Here is a 19,993-nt window from a genome sequence, read left to right as displayed (position 1 = left end):
GGGCTTTAGCTGGACGAGCGCACTTTGGTCCACGTGTGGCAAAGGGGATGCCACAGGCTACAGGAGGGATATGTAAACTCCTGGAAGGACATGTTACCCAACTTCTTTGGCAGGGTTGGCACAGAAGCATGCCAACATGAAAGCAAAAATACCAAGACCTCCACATGTGGGTGTGCAGTTGTGTCTGCCCAAGAGCTCCCAGCTGAGGAGGGAAGATCTAAAATCCAGCAGGTGGTCTGCTCACCTGTGAGGCCAAGTCCACGCAGAAGCCCCATGGGCAGGTGGCAGCCCTCACGGTTCACCTCAACAGCAGATGAACTGGGGTCTTCTGGGGACTTTAGTGATAAAGAAAATAATACTAATGCATACACATCACACATATGCACTTAATGGTCACTGTGTGAAAAAGTAAACTCTTTAAGTATTTTATTTTAGGTAATTTTCATAACTACCCTGGGAAGTAGGTGCTATTGTTTGAGGCAGTATAGTTTGCTGTTTAAAAGCACGGACTTGGGAGTCAGACTGCCTAGATTCAAATCCCAAGTGCCACTTACAAGCTGGGTAACCTTGGGCAGGGTTATTTAAGCTCTCTGAGTCTCATGCTTAACATATGTAAAATGGAAATAATAATAGTGCCTGTCTTATGAAGCTGTTGTGTGGTATAAATGAGTTAATATGTGTAAAATGCTTAGAACAGGAGTGGGCACAAAGTAAGCCCCCAGGAAGATTAGCTACTTTTGTTATTTCCGTTAATAGAGACTGAGGTGCAGAAAGGCCAGTGGCTTGTCCACGGCCTCACACCTGCTGCGGGGCAGAGCCTGGGCACACACACAAGTCTGTCTTCAAAGCACACATGACCCAACACGGCTGATTCTAGCTCTGCGACCCCCACCCCACCCCATTCACATTACCACCCGCATCCATGCCAACGTGGCCTAGTCTTTCTTGGTACCAACCAAGGCTGCAAGGTGCTAAAGGGAAGATACTAAAAGAACTGGCATGCTAACTGACTTAAACCCTGATTTGCCTACTACATGTAGAACAAACCCAAGTGTGTCCTGGTATGGGGATCTGTCCCTTAGCTAAGAGAAAACGGGCCTTTTCCAAGGAGGGGAGAACCTCTGCCTTTGGGCCTTTTTATGGGAGGCCTCACATGCTCTCCTCCAAACGCTGAGAGGAAGGCAAAGCCTGAATTGTGCAATAAAACCCCATCAGGTGAGGTTCTCTGAGTAGAGATAATGGGCCTGATTGCTGGTGGAGAGGGAGAAACAATTTGAGGGCCAATCCGGCAAGAGAGCCTCATGAGCCAAGATTACCACTCTGCCCTGGGTCCTGCCCTGCTCCTGGAAGGTTCTAGAAAGAGCCAGAGCCTTGCTAGAAAAAACACGTGCATCATAGAAAACCAAACCATCTGTTGTGGTACATATATACAATGGAATCTTAGCCATAAAAGGGAACGAAATGGGGTCATTTGCAGAGATGTGGATGGACCTAGAGACTGTCATACAGAAGGAAGTAAGTCATAAAGAGAAAAACACATATCATATATTAACTCATATATGTGGAATCTAGAAAAATGGTACAGATGAACTTGTTTGCAAGGCAGAAATAGAGACACAGAGATAGAGAACAAACATATGGACAACAAGGGGGGGTGGGATGAATTGGGAGATTGGATTTAACATACATAACTAATATGTATAAAATAGATAACTAATGAGAACTCCACTTCGCTGTACAGTAGAAACGAACACAACATTGTAAAACAACTATACCCCAATAAAAAAAGCAAAGAAAAGAAAACAACCATCTGTGATCCAGAATGATCTGGGAGTGGGAAGCTTTGAAGCATTAACTCAAAGAAAATGACCCACAGTTGTAGTTAGTTAATACTATGGGTGCCTACTATGTGCCAGGGCCTGTTCAAAGTCCTTTAGAAATAATATCCCATTTACTCTTCATATCAATGGTATGATGTAACCTGTATTTATCAGTCCCATTTTGCAGATGAGAAAACTGAAACACAGAAAATTCAAATAACTTCTCCCAAGGTCACACAAGCAGTCTGGCTTCAGAGCCCACGGTCTTTATCAGCATTTTCCAACCTTTTGGCCCAACCCACGGCATGAAATACATTCTACAGCAGGACCCAGTATACACTCACACAGTTATATAGAACTGAAACAAAGTTTTAAAACAGAATATTACTCACCATTACCATGTGCAATGCACTCTGGTGTTTTCTATTCTATTCCATTAAAAAATATATATCATTCAACAATATTTATGGAACACCTATTACGTGTTAGACACCGTTCTAGGCTTTGGGGCTAAGTCAGTGGATGAAAGAGATAAAAATCCTTGCCCTCTTGGAGCTTGCATTTTACCAGAGAGAGAGAGTGAATAAGATCCACGTGCAAAATCGTAGCATCTGAGGTGGTAATTTGGTGAGTGCTATGGAGAAAAGTAAAGCAGGGAAGGCCACGGTGGCCAGAGAAGGCCTCAGGATGTGTTCACTCCCCACTATGCTGATTTCAGTGGGCTGTCACTCACAGCGGGAAAACCCTGGCCCCTAATCTCTCCACTCCAGTGCGTCCTATATGTCTGGAGGCTCTTCCTCCTAGATTGTGCACACGTGCACGCTTGTATGTGACTACGTGCACATGTGTATACATGGATAGGCATGCATGGATGTGCTACATGCATGTATGCATACACATGTCCACCCCATCCGCTTCCTCACTGGGGACGTTTGGGAGACAGGAGGCAGGGCTCCCACATGCAGCTTTCCGGGGGCTCCCTACACAAGCCTGCCCTGCAGAGGGGGTCCTGGAATGGGGCCTAAAAAACAGCCCAGGCACTGTCAGCCAACGCCACAAGCGCCAGACATATGCCCCGGCTGGAGTCTTAAGTCAGAGGAAGGAAAATCTTTTTATCACTCGTCTACCCAGAGGGAGCACCTCTTGTAAACTGTTAGGCCAGAGGGAATGCTAGTTCCTAATCTGAATCAAGGTGCTCTATGTGCTAGAGTGCCCTTAAGGATAGAGGAGACAGAGCACAGAAATAAAAATCACTCCCCGGGGAAAATCCAGTGCATCGAGCACACCTGGCAGGGTGATTGAAGTGGGTCTCGGGGGGAGACGGGATTGGGGCCAGCTCTAAAGCAACTCTGGGGGACTTCCCTAGTGGCACAGTGGTTAAGAATCTGCCTGCCAATGCAGGGGACACAGGTTCGAGCCCTGGTCCAGGAAGATCCCACATGCTGTGGAGCAACTAAGCCCGTGTGCCACAACTACTGAGCCTGCGCTCTAGAGCCTGCGAGCCACAACGGCTGAAGCCCACATACCTAGAGCCGTTCTCCGCAACAAGAGAAGCCACTGCAATGAGAAGCCCACACACTGCAAGGAAGAGTAGCCCCGGCTCGCCACAACTAGAGAAAGCCCACGTACAGCAACAAAGACCCAATGCGACCAAAAATAAATAAATTAATTAATTAAAAAAATAATAAAGCAGCTCTGGGCCACTTGGGTAACCTCCACTGAGCGCATTTGGAACTTGGCACTAGAGTGAAATCTTCAGAGTCCAAGTTAAAGGGGCACATAAAAATGTTACTAGCATGGGCAGCAAAAGCATTACCTATGGGAAAAGCAGTCAGTCTCTGCTAATGAGTAAGTGTAATTGATCACAACAGATGACTTGATGGCCATTCCAAATGCGCTTTTAGCAAAGTGGACAGTTTTTTTCATTCAAATGCAAGCTCACCTAGATAAGATCTAATAATGGAGATTTTGGAAGAATCCCAGCATCAGTGATTTCTTTTTTTTCCTCTTTCACTGAGCAGGAAGGCATCTTAAGTTCCTGGTCACAGCTTGACCCAATCAGATGACAATTTATGCTTTCCCTATGGCTGAGGAGACCGTGACAGTCCCTGGGGCAGCAAAGGATCAGTCACAGGACAGCCCACATCCTTATCTGTCCTTTCCTCCTTAGCCCTTTTCCCACTCCCGACCTATGGGGAGCTGGGTGGCTGGAAGACACATTTAATTCAATGCAATCGGGCTTCCCTGGTGGTACAGTGGTTAAGAATCTGCTTGCCAATGCAGGGGACACGGGTTCGAGCCCTGGTCCGGGAAGATCCCACATGCTGCGGAGCAACTAAGCCCATGCGCCACAACTACTGAAGCCTGCGCGTCTAGAGCCTGTGCTCCCCAACAAGAGAAACCACTGCAATGAGAAGCCAGCACACCACAACGAAGAGTAGCCCCCGCTCGCCACAACTAAAAAGAAAGCCTGCGCACAGCAACGAAGACGCAACACAGCCAAAAATAAATAAATTAAATAAAATTAAAATTCAATGTAATCATCCACTTATTCAGTAAGTATTTATTGAGCACTTACTGTATGCAAGGCACTGTGCTGACCACCGAAAGGGGATTCCACCACAACATGGCTAAGACCGGGCCCTGTCCTCAGAAGAGAGGGCAGATGTGAGGAGAAGCAAGAAAATGACAGGAGTGCCGAGTGGAGGTCCCAGCTCACTCCAACAAGCACTTAATCCTTCTGGGCTTCAGTTTCCTCCTTTATCAAATGAAGGCACTGCTCTAGACATGATCTCTGGGCACTAGGCCAGCTCAAAAACTCTATGATTCCAAGCCCTCCCCTTCCCACTCAGGCTCCTAGGCGCCTAGGAAGCTGACAGATCAGGTGGTGCCTCTTAGGAAGGGGACAGTCAGCAAAGGAAGCGGGTGGTGAGGATTATTATGCACCTTTCCCACAGTGAGGGGTTCTTTCATTTTGGCCAGAACACAAGGTACAGGCTGGAGAAGATGAGCGATAAGTTCAGAACATTAAGTGGAAGATTTAGACTTCCACATCAAGGAATCTGGAGGAAATGGGAACCACTGAAGTTAGTGCAGAGAAGCATACTATCAGTGTGGGTGGTGCAAGGGAATCTCACCGACTTGCAGAGGATGAGTTGGGGGGGGGCAGGGAGGGCGGTGATGTTGCAATACAGAAGAAAGGCTGAGGTCTGAAGTGAAAGATTCCTCCCTTGGTCTGGTCGAGCGCATGCATCATCCCCTCATCCCCTACCATCGCCATAATGCTTATTTTCTTAAACTTGCCCAAGCCGAAATCACTTTGCACCCTCTTTTTTTTTTTTAAGTTCCACAAGTGCCTTCAAGGTAAACAGGTAAATTTTATCTCCCTTCTGCCCAGGCGTCTGAGGTTAAACAGAACCAGCGAGGTGTGCCAGGGAGGGGTGGGGAAGCGGCCAGCAGGCGAGGCCCAGGATACAAGAGACGGGGATCTAGAGGGGTGCGCCTACCTGCAAAGGAGCCATCCTCGTGGTCGGAGCTGTTGTGGCTGCAGTCACTGCCCCTGTCGGGCGAGCTGTGACTGGGCGAGTCCCGCTCGGGCAGCCCCAGGAACCTCTTGCGCCGCCACGGGGGGAGGGGCTCGCGAGCCCTACGCTGAAGGAGCTCCTCTGCCGCCGGGGGCGAGCCCCGCCCGTCCTTGACCTCTGCCTCTAACTGCTCCAAGTCGCGGCTCCCGCGCGGCTGCCGCCGGCTCCCGAGGATCAGGTGCATCCAGCGATGGGAACTGTACACCCGCGCTGGCTTTTCCGCCTCATTGCAGGTCCCGGGCCGGCAAGGGGTCACGAGCAACTGGCTGGGGGTGAGTTTCTCGTTCAAATCCACCATCTCGAAGTCGTGGTCACTGCTGTCGCCCCCATCGTCCGCGCCCGAGGCGTCCGGCTCGTCATCCTCCGAGCCCCGCCCCGCGCGGGTCCGGGCGGACCGCTCCTCTCCCGGGGCGCTGGGAACTGTGCCATCGTGGCTGGGGGGCGCGCAGTCCTCCCGCGGCCTTAAGAGGAGGCGAGGCTGCAGTAGCTGCTGGTGGATGGCGGCGGTCAAGCTGCGAACAGCGCCCCCAGCCCCCGCCGCCCTGGGCCAGGTGGGAAGGTCCTGGCACAGGTAGGGGGGACTCTCGGCCTTCGCGGCCACCTCCGTGGAGGGGAGCGACGGGCCCGGGGGGTCTCCGCCGCCGCCCGCTGCGCCCACCTCCTCGAGCGGCGCCGGCTCCCCCTCCGGCCCGGCCGGCTCCTCAGCCGAGGCCCCCCTGCTGTCCCCGTCTCCGCCCTCCAGGCGCCCGCAGCTGAGGTCCCGCTTCTCCAGGGCCGCCTGCAGGTAGCCGACTTTGAACTTTTCCTCAGCCAGCACCTGTTGCAGCCACTTCAGGTTGAGTTTGCTGCGCTCCAGCTCGCGCTCCATGTCCGGCACCGAGTCCAGCCGCATGACAGGCGCCTCCTCCCCAGGGAACTCGGCCTGCCAGTGGCGCTCAAAGTCCTGGGGGTCCCACATGCCGGGAGCCCCTTCGGGCCTCCGGGGCCCAGCTCCTCCGCGCGCAGCGGGTTGGTGTCGCGCTCGGCTTTCTCCGCGCTGGCGCAGTGGCCTGCCCTTCCCTTCAGCCCCAGAAGAGAATAAGAAAAAAATAATAAAGTTTTTCCCCTTCCGCCCTCGTGCCTTTTTTCTTCTTCTTCTTCTTCTTCTTCTGGGTTTCGCCTCCCTGACGTCAGCGGCCACCGGCGGCGGCGGAGGCGGGCGCCTGGGCGCCCAGGGCCCGCCCCGGGCAGGACGCGCTGAGCCGGCGATCTGCAGTCCCCGCGCCTTGCCCTGCGCCCCGCGGGCTCCGGTGTCTGGAGAGCCGCGGCGGGGGCGGAGCCTCGCGGGCGAGCTCTGGGTTGCGCCGGCGGCCGAGAGGCTGAGAGAGGGCCTGGCACGGCGGGCCTGCGGTGCTGCCCACTCCGCAGGCGCCGGCGATACTTGAAGCTGGCCGCCGCCGTAGGCCCGGCTCGCATCTTCCTGGCCTGTCGGGCTGCGCCGCTCCCGTCGCCGCCGGCGCAGTGGGCGCCGGCTCCCTGCAGCCGAGCGCGGGGCCGCGCTGCCGGGGAGGCGGGAACGGCGCGGAGGGAGCGCGCAGGGTCGCCCTGGGCCGCAGCCAACCTCCGCTCGCCCGGCCCTCCACAGCCTCGCCTGTCCAGGGTCCGGGCGGCGCCTGGGGCCGAGAAGGAAAAGGTGGGGGAAAGGCGATGTGGCGCGGCGGCGAGGGCAGGTGCTGAAGGGCTGACCGGCGGGGTTGTCCTCCGCTGGGATTTATGGAGCGCCTTGAACTAACTTGTCCAAAATCACGGAGCTGCTTAATCCAAAGCTGGGGATAAACCTGTTTTGTTTTGTTTTGTTTTTTTGGTTTGTGTGTTGTTTTTTTTTGAGACCCTTTAAAGCTTTCTCTCCACTGCTCACTAGAGCTTTTCAGGTGAGAAATAGGCAAGGGTGACAGCTCCAAGTGGCTCTGCTTAGAGGCCCCTGTGATTTCAAAGCTGAGGATCCTCCCATGTGACTTGTTGTGATGGAATCAAACCATGACTGGCAGGGGCCTTAAACACCTGGGCGTCTAAGAGGACCCTCCACTCTGCTTCCTCTTTGTGGCCTCAACAATTCCCCTGGGGAGGAGCTGGTACCGGTGCCTGGCCTGACACTCCGGGTGGGGCGGATGGAGGGCTCCCGCCTCGCCTCCTCTTCACACCTGGCTGCACCACTTTTCTAGGGTCTTCGGTGAGGTCCTACTGTCTGCAGAGAGAGGGCCTGATAAACTGTCTCGCGCTGTCCTCAAGGGGGGACCTTGTCGGTGATTCACATTTTCTTCGTTTTAAGGATGTTGGAAATTGATCCTGTAAGAGACTAAGTGACTTGGCAGCTGGAAATTCTTCCTGGCCACAATGCCCTTTGGGGACTGGAGCTAAACTCAGCGACCTCTTCTCTCCAGATCCCTGCCACTAGCCGCTCACTTGAACCAAGTGAACAGGCCATCCCTCTCCCACCTTCCAATCCCTTTCAGCCTATCCCTCAAGGCTGGATATTGGAAAGATACCAGAAAGTATTTCTTAACCACAAATGAGATAGTGTCATGCTTCTGTTCAAAACCCTCCGGTGGCAGGGACTTCCCTGGCGGTCCAGTGTTTGGGGCTTCGCCTTCCGATGCAGGGGGTGCGGGTTCGATCCCTGGTGGGGGTGCTGGGATCCCACATGCCTCGCGGCCAAAAAAAAAAAAAACCAAAAACATAGAGCAGAAGCAGTATTGTGGCAAGTTCAATGGAGATGTTAAAGATGGTCCACATCAAAAAACAAAACAAAATCTTCAAACAAGCAAAACCCTCCAGCGGCTCCTCATAACGCACACCTCCAGGATGGAGTCCAGACTCCACTGACAAAGGAGGTCCTCCCACATTTGGTCCCTGCCACCTCTCTGCCTTTCTCCTAGGCTTTAGCCTTACCAACTCCCTGCTGCCTGGGGGACTCCAACCCTCCTTTAAGACCCAGCTCCACCTATGAGAAAACTTTTCCGGCCCCTCTCCCTCCTCTTTGTGTCACACTCCATCGTGTATGTGTCTTTATCTTTGCCCTTGTTCCACTTTATGGCAATAATTAGTGACATCTTTTGTTTCCCTTTCTCATAGCTGCTCTCAAGGTCAGGGATTGTGTCTTTTCCAGTTTTGTATTCTTGCTGCTTCTTGGAGAGTGTGACTGACAGATAGCTGATAATTGTTGAATGGAATGAATGAATGAATGAACAGGCAGATGACCGAATCCTCACCTTGCAGTTCCTGCTTCGCTGCTCCAGTTGTGAATCACTCCGGGCTGGGAGCAGATGTGCTTCCCACAGACACTTCTCAACTCTGGAATTTCCTTCCTTGACAAAGTCTGTGTTTACTCACTTTCCCAATATCCCTTCTTCCTTTTTCTTTCTCTTTTCTTTTTCTTCCCTTCCTTCCTTCCTTCCCTCCTCCCTCCCTTCTTTCCTTCCTTCCTTCCTTCCTTCCTTCCCTCCTCCCTCCCTTCTTTCCTTCCTTCCTTCCTTCCTGCTTTTCTTTTTAAATTTGGTGTGCCACTGGTATGACTCATCTCTGTGTTTGTCTTTGTGCTTGATTGCTATGGAGAAATGGATATGTTTTAAAAAACATTAGTTGCGTATTCCGCAGCTTGTGTGATTTCTCAGTCCTTCACCTAGTCCCTTAAGCTGCTCTCTCTTCCACCTTTGCTTCATATTTTGAAGAGACTCTCCCTACCTCCCTAGAGGCCACCACCATCTTTGTCTCCTGGGAGGGATTGAGGTGCTCCCAATACCTACAGCCAGCCAGTGCAGGGGTATTCCATCAAGCGGAGTCCACAAGCATCTTGGCCTCTGTGAAGATTTCAGAATGGGGGAGAAATGCAGCACAGCAGACATGGATAACCCCAGTCAACAGCGTATTGATTGGAAGATGTTTCCATATGTATATTTAAATGCACAAAGGAAAAAACCCTGTGAGTTACTATGAGCATCCATTTCTGAATTTGTAATTTCCCTGGGAGGATAGTTTCAACTCTGTCCTTTAATTAAAGCAGCAGTATGATTCCCTTTCTGTCCAAGGAAGCTGTTACCAATACCACTAATTTTTTCCACGAGGACCAATATAGCCAGAAATGCCAGCATTCGTCATCTGTAAACAGATCCCAGGAGCAACCTTCATTGTCTCTAGCTGGTCGATAGTTCAGCTTTATTACTTGGCTTTGGGTCATCGTGGGGGCAGGGATAGAGTGGCTGACATTTATTGAGTCCACACTTCTAGTGGCCATGCATCTTTGATCTCCCCTAATTTCGACAACAACCCGGTAAAGAAGGTATTATTGTCAAGATAGTGAGAGAGAGAGAGAAATGGAAGATCAAAGAGGTTAGAGGTCGCACAGCTAATTTTCTGGAGTCTAAAGCTCAGTAGCTTTGCAAGGGCTTGGCCCAGGTGCATCTGGTCATCAGCATTTATTCATTCAATAAATATTTGTTGAGCACCTATTAAGCTCCAGAGCCTGGCACATGAAGTTTAAACTTCATAACCTGGCATATCAGACGCTTCACAATGGATCCTCTGACCCCAGCCTACTTGTCCAACCCCATTTCTTGAATTTCTTCTGCTTGCTACACCCATTCAGGCCCCCAATCTGAGTCACCCACAGAGAAGATGCCTTTTCTGTTCTGTGCCACCTCCCTTTGGCCCATCTTGGGTTTCTGCGGCAGCTGCAGTGGACAGTTCCCAAGGGCTGCTGGGGTCTCACCTCAAACACCCACCCCTACTACTCTCCACTCTTCTGTCCTAGGGTTTTTCTCAAGCATCCCAGATGAAAGCTTCCATGGGGGGAAGTTATTCCGGGGCATCCCATGGCCAGTGGAAATGGGAGTTGGTTAATAAATGCCGCAGGCTCCTGTCTTTGGAGGGCCTGAGGTATATTCTGCATGGTTGCTCAGTGGTCTCCGAGAGGAATGAGCCCCCACTGTTCACAGTGGTAATCAATCCATAATGAGCTCTCTATTGGCTTTCCCTTCTTGTCTGTCTCCCTCTCCCTCACTCCTGCTTCCTGGAATAATCTCCTGACTAAAATACTTGTACCGGGTCCTTGTGTCAGTCCCTGCTTTGCCCCTCTGGTCCCCCCACTAAGACACCCTCCAGCCTCCCCACACCCTCTCTGATAGCCACACAAGGCGCTTCACCGTTCCCCCAATTACTCCCCCATCTCTCTTGTCTTCCTTTGCCATGTTGCTTCCTCCTGTGTGAAAGGATGAGATCCCTTTTCACCTGCCCAAGCCCAGCTCACCTGTGACATTCTCTCTGAAGCCTTCCCTTCCCCAGGTCCAGTTAGGCGTGCTCGTCTACAGAGGGATTTAACTTAGTCACGCCACATTGTAATTAGTTCCATGGCTCCTTGAGGAAATCCTGGCTCCAGCCAGCTGGTACCTCTTATTCCTCCTACTGCCACAGCCCCTGACACGGTGCCAGAGTCAGTGCCTAGTACATGTCTGCGAAGGGAATAAATGAATGATGAGTGAGTGAGTGGACTCTTTACACCATAACCTCACGCTATCTTAAATCAGGACCACCCTCACCCGAAGGAAAAGTGGGAAGACACCTCTGAGCTCATGCTGTCAGGAACTCTGCTTTTTACAAAATTCCTTTAGATTAACAAGCAGCCTCTATGGAAATATAAAATGTGACTATCAGTCATTCACACTTCAGTGTGAACTGCTTCTCCCTTGCTTTTTCCAGAGTTATCTGAGGTTCGTATTAGAGGGCTGGGAGTTTGGACTAGGAAGGAGAATGGAAGCAGAGTGCAGCTGGAAGGAGAAGGGTAACCTGGGGAGGACTGGGCTAGGATGAGGCCTGCATCTTTGAGTGCTAAAGGTGTGAACACAGAAAAAAGGCCCCTCTTTTGGGGGACCCTCTCTACCAGGCTTGCTTCCTCTAATGCAGGAGTTCTCCTGAATACAAATTAGAATAACCTGGGGGAGCAATTAAGACTATTCAGCCTTGGACTTGCTTCAACGCCAATTCATCCAGAATCTCAGGAATGGGACCCCACGTCGGTATTTTCTTTTCCTTTCTTTACCTTTATTGAGGTATAATACAATAGATTCATTTGTTTTAAGTAAGCAGTTTGATGAATTTTGGTAATTGCAAACCATGATGTGTGTAATCTCCACATTAAACAACATACAGAATAGCTCCATCACCCTCAAGAGTTCCCTCCTGCTTTTTTGCAGTCAACCCCTTTTCCTGACTCCCAGTACCAAGCAATAATTGGTTTCTATAATTTCTGTCACTATAGTTTTGCCTTTTCTAGATTTTTGTATGAACGAATGTATCTTTGGTGTTTGAGTGCTGAAGTTCAGTGTCCTATTTTTGAGTTTCATCTGTTATGTGTATTTATATTTCATCCCTTCCCTCCCTCTCCCCCCAGGGTCAAGTGAATAGGCATTTTAATGTACTTTGTCACGTTCAACCCCCATCATAGTGCTGTGACAGAAGTATTATCACCACCCTGCAGATAAATAAATTATGGTTTGATGAGATTGAGAGAGTTGGTATAAATTACCTCCTTTTTATTGTTGAGTATTCCATACTATGAATACACCCCTATTTGTTTATCCATTCTCCAGTTGCTGGCCATTTGGCTGTCTTTTTGTGGACATAGTTTTCATTTCTGTTAAAAAATACTAATACATAGGAATGGGATTATTGGGTCGATGACAAATATATGTTTAACTTTATAACATCCTGCTAGGGACGTCCCTGGTAGTCCAGTGGTTAAGACTCTGCCCTTCCAATATAGGTGGCACCAGTTTGGGGAACTAAGATCCCGCATACGGCTCAGCCAAAAAAAAAAAAAAAAAGAAGATACTGCTATGTAATGTTTTCCAAAGTGGCTGTACCAGTACCATTTTCCATTACCATCAGCAATGTCTGAGAGTTGCATTGCTCTACATCCTTGTCAACACTTAGTGATGTCAGTCTTTTCATTTTAGCCATTTTAGACAGTGTGTAATGGTATCTCATCATGGTTTTAATTTGTATTTCCCTGATGACTGGTGATGTATAGCATCTTTTCATGTGCTTTATGGCCATATGTATATCTTCTTTGTGAAGAATCTATACAAATCTTTTGTTAATTTTTAATTGGATGTTTGTCTTCTTATATTTGGGTGGTAATAGTTCACATATTCTTTATTCAGACCTTTTGTCATATGTGTTTTGCATTTCTCTAATGATTAGTGATGTTGAGAATCTTTTCATATGCTTGTTGACCATTTGTATATCTACTCTGGAGAAATGTCTCTTCTGGTCCTTTGTCCATTTTTGTTTTGTTTTGTTGTTTTTTGCGTTACGCGGGCCTCTCACTGTTGTGGCCTCTCCCGTTGCAGAGCACAGGCTCCGGACGCGCAGGGTCAGCGGCCATGGCTCACGGGCCCAGCCGCTCCGCGGCCTATGGGATCTTCCCGGACCAGGGCACGAACCCGTGTCCCATGCATTGGCAGGCGGACTCTCAACCACTGCGCCACCAGGGAAGCCCTCCATTTTTTTCATTGGGTTATTTTTGTTGTTGTTGTTGAGTTGTAGGAGTTCTTCATATATTCTTGATATTAGGTCCTTATCAGATATATGACTTGCAATTATTTTCTCCCATTCCATGTTACCTTTTCACTCTGTTGACTATTTCTTTTGATGCACAAAAGTTTTTAAGTTTGATGTAGTCCCATCTGTCTGTTTTTGCTTTTGTTGCTTTTGGTGTCATACCCAAGAAATCATTGCCAAGTCCAGTGTCATGAAGATTTCCCTTTATGTTTACTTCTAGGAGTTTTGTAGTTTCATGTCTTACATTTAGGTCTGGTTTTTGTTTTTGTTTTTTTGTGGGTTTTTTTTTTTTTGAGTTAGTTTTTTGCATATGGTATAAGGTAAGAGTCCAACTTCATTTTTTTTGCATATGTATATCCAGTTTTCCCAGCACCATTTGTTGAAAAGACTGTTCTTTCCCCCATGGTGTGGTCTTAGAACTCTTGTGAAAGATCATTTGACCATAATATGAAGGTTTATTTCTGGGCCCTCTATTCTGTTCCATTGGACTATGTGTCTGTCTTTATGCCAGCACCACAGTTTGTATTACTGTGGCTTTGTAAATGTTTAGTTTTACAATAAGAGAATTTGCACTCTTCCCAATGAACCAAAAATTGCTATTAAAAAAATTAACCTCAAATAGGTCTTGGAGATCCTTCTATGACAATACATGTTGTGTGATTTTTTTCTTTCTGACACCAATCAGTCCTACAATTCTCTGACACTAACAATTTAATTCAATTCTGACACCAACTTCCTGAAGTAAGTCAGATCCCACAGGTTAAGGGCTCAGTCCCACAAGACTGCCCCTACTTCAGATGCCAGCCACAAATGGGGGCCCAGGCTACCCACACTTCTGCCCAGTGAACTACAAATTTGAGGATTCCCATACCCTACCCTCAGGTTTGATAATTTGCTAGAACAACCCACAGAACTCAAGAAAACATTATATGTACTACTACAGCTTATTATAAAGGCTACAAATGAACAGCCAGGTGAAGAGGTACACAGGGAGAGGTCTGGAAGGTCCTCAGTGTAGCAGGGGTTGGGTTTCACCACCCTCCCAGGACACGGATGTGTTCACCAACTCAGAAGCTCTCTGAATTGTGCTGTTTAGGGGTTTTTATGGAAGTTTCATTATGTAGGCATGATTGTTTAGATTATTGGCCACTGGTGATTGAACTCAACTTCCAGGTCCCCTCTCCTCCCTAGAAGGGGAGGCAGTTCTAAGCCTCTAATCTTGTGGTTGGTTTGTCTGGCCACCAGCCCCCATCCTGAAGCTATCTAGCCCCCTATCATGAGTCATCTCATTAACTTACAATAGACAGTAAATTCCAAGGGTTTAGGAGCTCTGAGCCAGGAACTAGGGACAAAGATTAATGGTTTATTTTTTATTTCACCGCAGGTGTGGATCTTCCTCATTATTTTTAATAGATTCATGGCAGTCCACTGTATAGATGTACCATAATTTATTTAAACATCTGCTATTGACAGACATTGCAGGCGTTTGCCTACTCCTGCTATTGCTAACAGTGGTTTATTGCAATATCCACTATTGATAGATGTTGTCAGTATTTGCAGTTTTCTTGCAAACACTAACAAAGTTGCAGGAAACATCCTTGTTGAGTATTCCTTTAGGTTAGATTCCCAGAAGTGGAATTCCTGGGTCAGAGTATATGTACCCTTGACATATGGATAGACACTGTTAAATTACCCTTAAAAATCCTGTACCTGGGCTTCCTTGGTGGCACAGTGGTTGAGAGTCTGCCTGCTGATGCAGGGGACACAGGTTCGTGCCCCGGTCTGGGAAGATCACACGTGCCGCGGAGCGGCTGGGCCCGTGAGCCATGGCTGCTGAGCCTGCGTGTCTGGAGCCTGTGCTCCGCAACGGGAGAGGCCACAACAGTGAGAGGCCCGCGTATTGCAAAACAAAACAAAACAAAACAAAAAAAAACAACCACAATCCCCTGATGACAACTCAATAAATTAACAATAGTCCCTTAACAACCTAAATGCCCATCGACAGATGAATGGATAAAGAAGACGTGGTACATACATACAATGCAATACTACTTAGCCATAAAAACGAATGAAATAATGCCAACTGCAGCAACATGGATGGACCTAGAGATGATCATACTAAGTGAAGTAAGTCAGGAGGAGAAAGACAAATACCATATGATATCACTTATATGTGGAATCTAAAATATGACACAAATGAACCTATCTATGAAACAGAACCAGACTCACAGACATAGAGCACAGACTTGTAGTTGCCAAGGGGGAGAGGGGGTGGGGAAGGGATGGACTGGGAGCTTGTGATTGGCAGACTCAGACTATTATATATAGGATGGATAAACAACAAGGTCCTACTCTACAGCACAGGGAATATATTCGATATCCTGTGATAGACCAGAATGGAAAAGAATATGCAAAAAAATGTATATACGTGTATAACTGAATCACGTTGCTATACAGCAGAAATTAACACAACATTGTAAATCAACTATACTTCAACAAAATAAAAAAATAGTTCCTTAATATCATCAAATATCAGTCTTCAATTTCCCTATTGTCTCATAATTTTATTGGTAGTTTGTTTGAATCAGGATTCAAAACATCCCATAGATTACAGTCTATAAGTCTCTTTTAACTTATAGGTTCTCCTTCCATGTCCCCTCAACCCCTACCTTCATCTGTCCTTGTAACTTATTTGTTAAAGACATTAGATAGTTTATCCTGTAGAGTTTCCCACAGTCTGTATTTTGCTGATGGGAACCTCATGGAATCCTTTAACATGTCCCTTCTGTGAATTGGTAGTTAGATCTAGAGCCTTGATCAGATTTAATATGGGGGAGAGGGTAGGACTGCTTTGCAGGTGGAGTTGTGTTCTTCCCTCGGATGGTAATCATGTCATCATGTCTTTTCTTCATGATAAGTGCAAAAGGTGTTATGCCATCATTCCTTCTCCATGTAGCAGCAGGAAAATGCCTATAAAGAGAAACTTCGGGCTTCCTTGGTGGCGCAGTGGTTAAGAATCCGCCTGCCAATGCAGGGGACAGGGGTTTGAGGCCTGGTCTGGGAAGATCCCATATGTCGTGGAGCAAATAAGCCCAGGCGCCACAACTACTGAGCCTGTGCTCTAGAGCCCGTGAGCCACAACTACTGAAGCCCACATGCTACAACTACTGAAGCCTGTGCGCCTAGAGCCTGTGCTCTGCAACTAAGAGTAGCCCCCGCTCTCTGCAACTAGAGAAAGCCTGTGTGCAGCAACAAAGATCCAATGCAGCCAAAATTAAATAAATAAAAAAATCTTTAAAAAGAGCAAAAAAACCCAAGAAACAAAAAGGAAACTTCCCCTCATCAACTATTTGTTGACCCAGAGGTATAGTTCATATATGCAACACAGGATGATTACTTGACTCTTTACCGTTATTTCCAATTTTTAAAATTGAGTTGGTTCACTGGTATCCTTGAAAAGGAACCAGTGAGGTTTTCTTTTGTTTTGACTTGTTTTTAGTATAATGATAAATTCAGGGATTTAAGTGTATTTATGCATTTTGTTCTAGTATAGTTATTAACCTTCTTGACATTCAAAGTGTCCCATCTTTGGCCAGCGGGAGCTTCTTCAAGGTAACTTCTGAGGCCTTTTGACATCACTCTAGTAGTCTTTGATAGTTTTGTTGCTTTCTTGTTTGACAAGATATTTCAGGCTTATCTTATATATTTCCTGTCCTAGACATAAAATCAGTTGTTCTCCAAAGAGCTCTGGTTCTTTTTAGTGGGAAATGGCATTTGGAGACCTCAGTCAAGGTATTAGTGGCGTTTATTGCTACTGGATTGGTCATTGTTTATAGGTCTTTTCAGGGGAAAAAGCTAAGAAATACACACATTTAAACCATGTCATGAGTGTATAGTGAATTTTGCCATTAATACTCAGGATGACAGAATTTTCACTTACTCTCAAAGATCTCACTTTCTCCTTCTTCCTCCTCAGAAAAGAGCCCCTGTTCTCAAGAATACTAATTCGATTACTCACATAACAGCCTCACGGGATTGGTCATCACTCTGCATGTCATCTGTGCCCAGGGACCCTGCCAATGCTCTCTGTGTCATTCTACCTCTAGTATATGTGCCGCTGAAGTGAGAACAAACTATATAATCCTGACCAAACTGAAAGGTGAAAAATTGTATCTCATTCTACTTTCATTCTGCATTTGTCTGGTGATTAATGAGGCTGAGGGGGTGTTTCTTCATCACTGGCAAGTCAGTGGTTTAAGTCTCTTCCCCCAAATCGTTGGTATCCTCCACACCGCATTTCCTGAACTTCAGTCATCTGCTTAGTATGTCTTTTCCCAATTAACAAATCACGCATGCTATTATTGACTGAATATATTTTTAGTTAATGAGCACCACCCCCTCCTAAGTCGTCATATACAAGCATAATAAACATGAATAGATTTGGTGTCCACTTATATACTTCCCTAGTGCAGATTAACATAAATACACATTAAATAAATGTTAAGAGGTTACCTGGTTAGGGTTAGGGTTAACACTTAATAAGTGGGTACCACCTGAAATCATCTCATGTACAACCCACCTGTGGTATGAGCACCACGCTCTGGGAATCACCACCCTACAGGCTTTGGCATTTTGTGATGAAAACGGGAGGAGTGACGTCGGTCATTGCCCCGTGCCCACCTGTCTCTCATGAGAAGGACCACGTTCTGAGAAAAGCCAGACCAAATGCCTGCCTTCACTTGGTGCTGGACGCAGCTGCACAACGGCAATAATGCGCTTTACCATTTGATGTGACAAAGAGGACCTGGGACTTGATTTGCAGAGCTGCCAAGAGCCAGCTGGGTGTCTTGGGGAAACCACATCACCCCTCAAGCCCTCAGTTTCCCCATCCATAAAATGGGGAAGTTGGAGGAAATGATTTGAAATCCCTTCCAGGTTCGAAGGCAAGGTTTGTAACCCCTTCCATCTCCATGCACTGAGAGTTCCTAGTTTAGAAACATTTTCTCCCTTCAGAGTTCCTGGCTCAGGACTGGCGGTGGGTGGTTCCAGTCCACCCCAGCAAGCCTCTCTCTGGTGTCACTGGCAGAACATCTAAGCAGCTGACCAGCTCCTAAGCACAGGAAGCGCCAAAGGGCAGCTGAAGCACTAAAGCAGCCCCGTCCAGATCCTGGAGGGGCTGCGGTCGGGGCAATGCAGGCTGTGTCATCATCACAAGAGGGTGAGACGTGCCATGAGGTAAGCACACAGTTTATGTGTTTCTAAGAGAGACAGGGAGAAAGGAAGAAAGACAGAGCAAGTTAATCAGAACTACTTCTCCAGGAAGTGGGGGTGATGGGGTCGGGGAATGGTCTCCAGCCCCGAGTACACAGAAATACACAGAGGTGGGGGCTTCTCTCACAGAGCAAAGGCTAAAAGCAAACAAACAAACAAACAAACACCACCCAAAACAAACAAAAAAAAGTGCCTTGAGGTATTTTGTTACTCAAGCAGGGCCAGGGCGCCCCTGGCCTCACCCAGTAAGGTGTGTCTTGCTAAGAAAAACACCACCACCTGAAACTAACATAATGTTGTATGTCAGCTATATTTCAATTCAAAAAGGGGAAAAAAACCCCACATTTTTCAGTGGCATGTGTGCCTCGTGTTATCTGTTTAAGGAAGAAGCTGAGTTACCAGTGATAGTATCTTCTATGGAGATGGCTGTGCAGCTCAGAGGGGTGTAAATTGCACTCATTCTGCAGGGAAAGTCATGGTGAATTACCGTGGGTCAGTACCACCTAGAAGGGCAACAGCTAGATCTGTGGGGCGGGCCATTTTCTCATACAGTTACAGGTACAGAGGAAACCATACATTGCTCTGGACGGTGGGTCAGGTAATCTATTTGAGGCATTAAGCTCAGCTCCAGTCAGTGCTGGGGCCACCCAAGCATCCCGTGATCAACGAATGCTCGTGACCCTGACATAATCTCTTCCAGATGCCACACCCACAGAAAATGGTGCCCCAAAGGAAGTTGTTTCTTCTCACCAGAACAGCATCCCAGACCTACTGCAACATTCACTATTTTTGTGTAAGTACTTAAAAAAAAAAAGTCTGGTCACGTCCTTGTAGCTGTGCGTGCGTGCGTGTGTGTGTGTGTGTGTGTGTGTGTGTGATATCTAGAGAGACAACCTTCCTTTCGGCCCCTTTCCTCAAGTGCTGGGGAAGGTTTGAATCCTGAACCATGTATGACTATTTCCCTGGGATTTTTCCTGCCGTGGGTTATTCTCCTTTGAGACTGGCCGCCAGAGTCAGCATGAAAGATTCAAGAGGCATCAAGAAGTTTCTTTATACCTTCCCAACACTTCCCCTCCTTGCTGGCAAAATGACTCCGGTTCCTTAAACTAGATCAGGCCTTATGTTCTACATCAGGAAGCTTATTCTGTAAAGAGCCAGACAGTAAATATTTTAGGTGTTGTGGGCCATACAGTCTCTGTCCTGGCTACTCAACACTCTGCTTAGAGCTAGAAAGCAGCCATAGGCAATGTGTAAATGAATGAGCACAGTTGTGTTCCAATAAAGCTTTATTTACAAAAGCAGGAGCCAGACTTGGCCCCGTCAGCGAGAGGTTGCCCACCCTTTGTTCTATACTTACAGAGATGGCAGTGGGGTGGGGGAGGGAGAGCTGATATTTATAGGATATTTACCATATGCCAGGCACTGTGCTAGCACCTTCATTCGTGGTATTTCATTAGGTCATCACAAGAATCACTGTGTGGAAGGTATAATCGATACCCATATTTTGTAGCTGAGGAAACTGAGGCTCAGAGAGGTTAAGTAACTTGACTGAGGTTGTTCAGCTGATGTTAGGATCCGATCTCAGGTATGTGAGGTTCGGAAGCCTGTGCTCTTTAAGAATGCTGGAGCTCACCAAATCCAACATCCTCATTTTATAGAGGAAATGAGAATAGTAGGGGGAGATCAGACCAAGACAAACTTGTCTTCTTTCTTCAATTTATACAA

The 19,993-nt window shown here is 47.7% G+C and overlaps 1 protein-coding gene across 1 annotated transcript in view; it reads right to left on the bottom strand.

Annotated features, from left to right (window-relative positions):
• The window catches only part of ABR (ABR activator of RhoGEF and GTPase), a 178,057-nt gene extending 171,548 nt beyond the window's left edge, over nucleotides 1-6,509 (bottom strand). Inside the window, exon 1 of the mRNA XM_004267086.4 lies at nucleotides 5,327-6,509. Within this exon, the coding sequence (XP_004267134.2) occupies nucleotides 5,327-6,362 (1,036 nt within the window). The 5' untranslated portion in view covers nucleotides 6,363-6,509. The remainder of the gene's footprint in view (nucleotides 1-5,326) is intronic.
• Nucleotides 6,510-19,993: the final 13,484 nt, after the last annotated feature.

This window comes from Orcinus orca, chromosome 19, assembly GCF_937001465.1.
Source record: "Orcinus orca chromosome 19, mOrcOrc1.1, whole genome shotgun sequence".
NCBI classification, from domain to species: domain Eukaryota; kingdom Metazoa; phylum Chordata; class Mammalia; order Artiodactyla; family Delphinidae; genus Orcinus; species Orcinus orca.
Note: the sequence above shows the minus strand (reverse complement) of the source record. Positions and strands in the feature narration are given on the sequence as shown.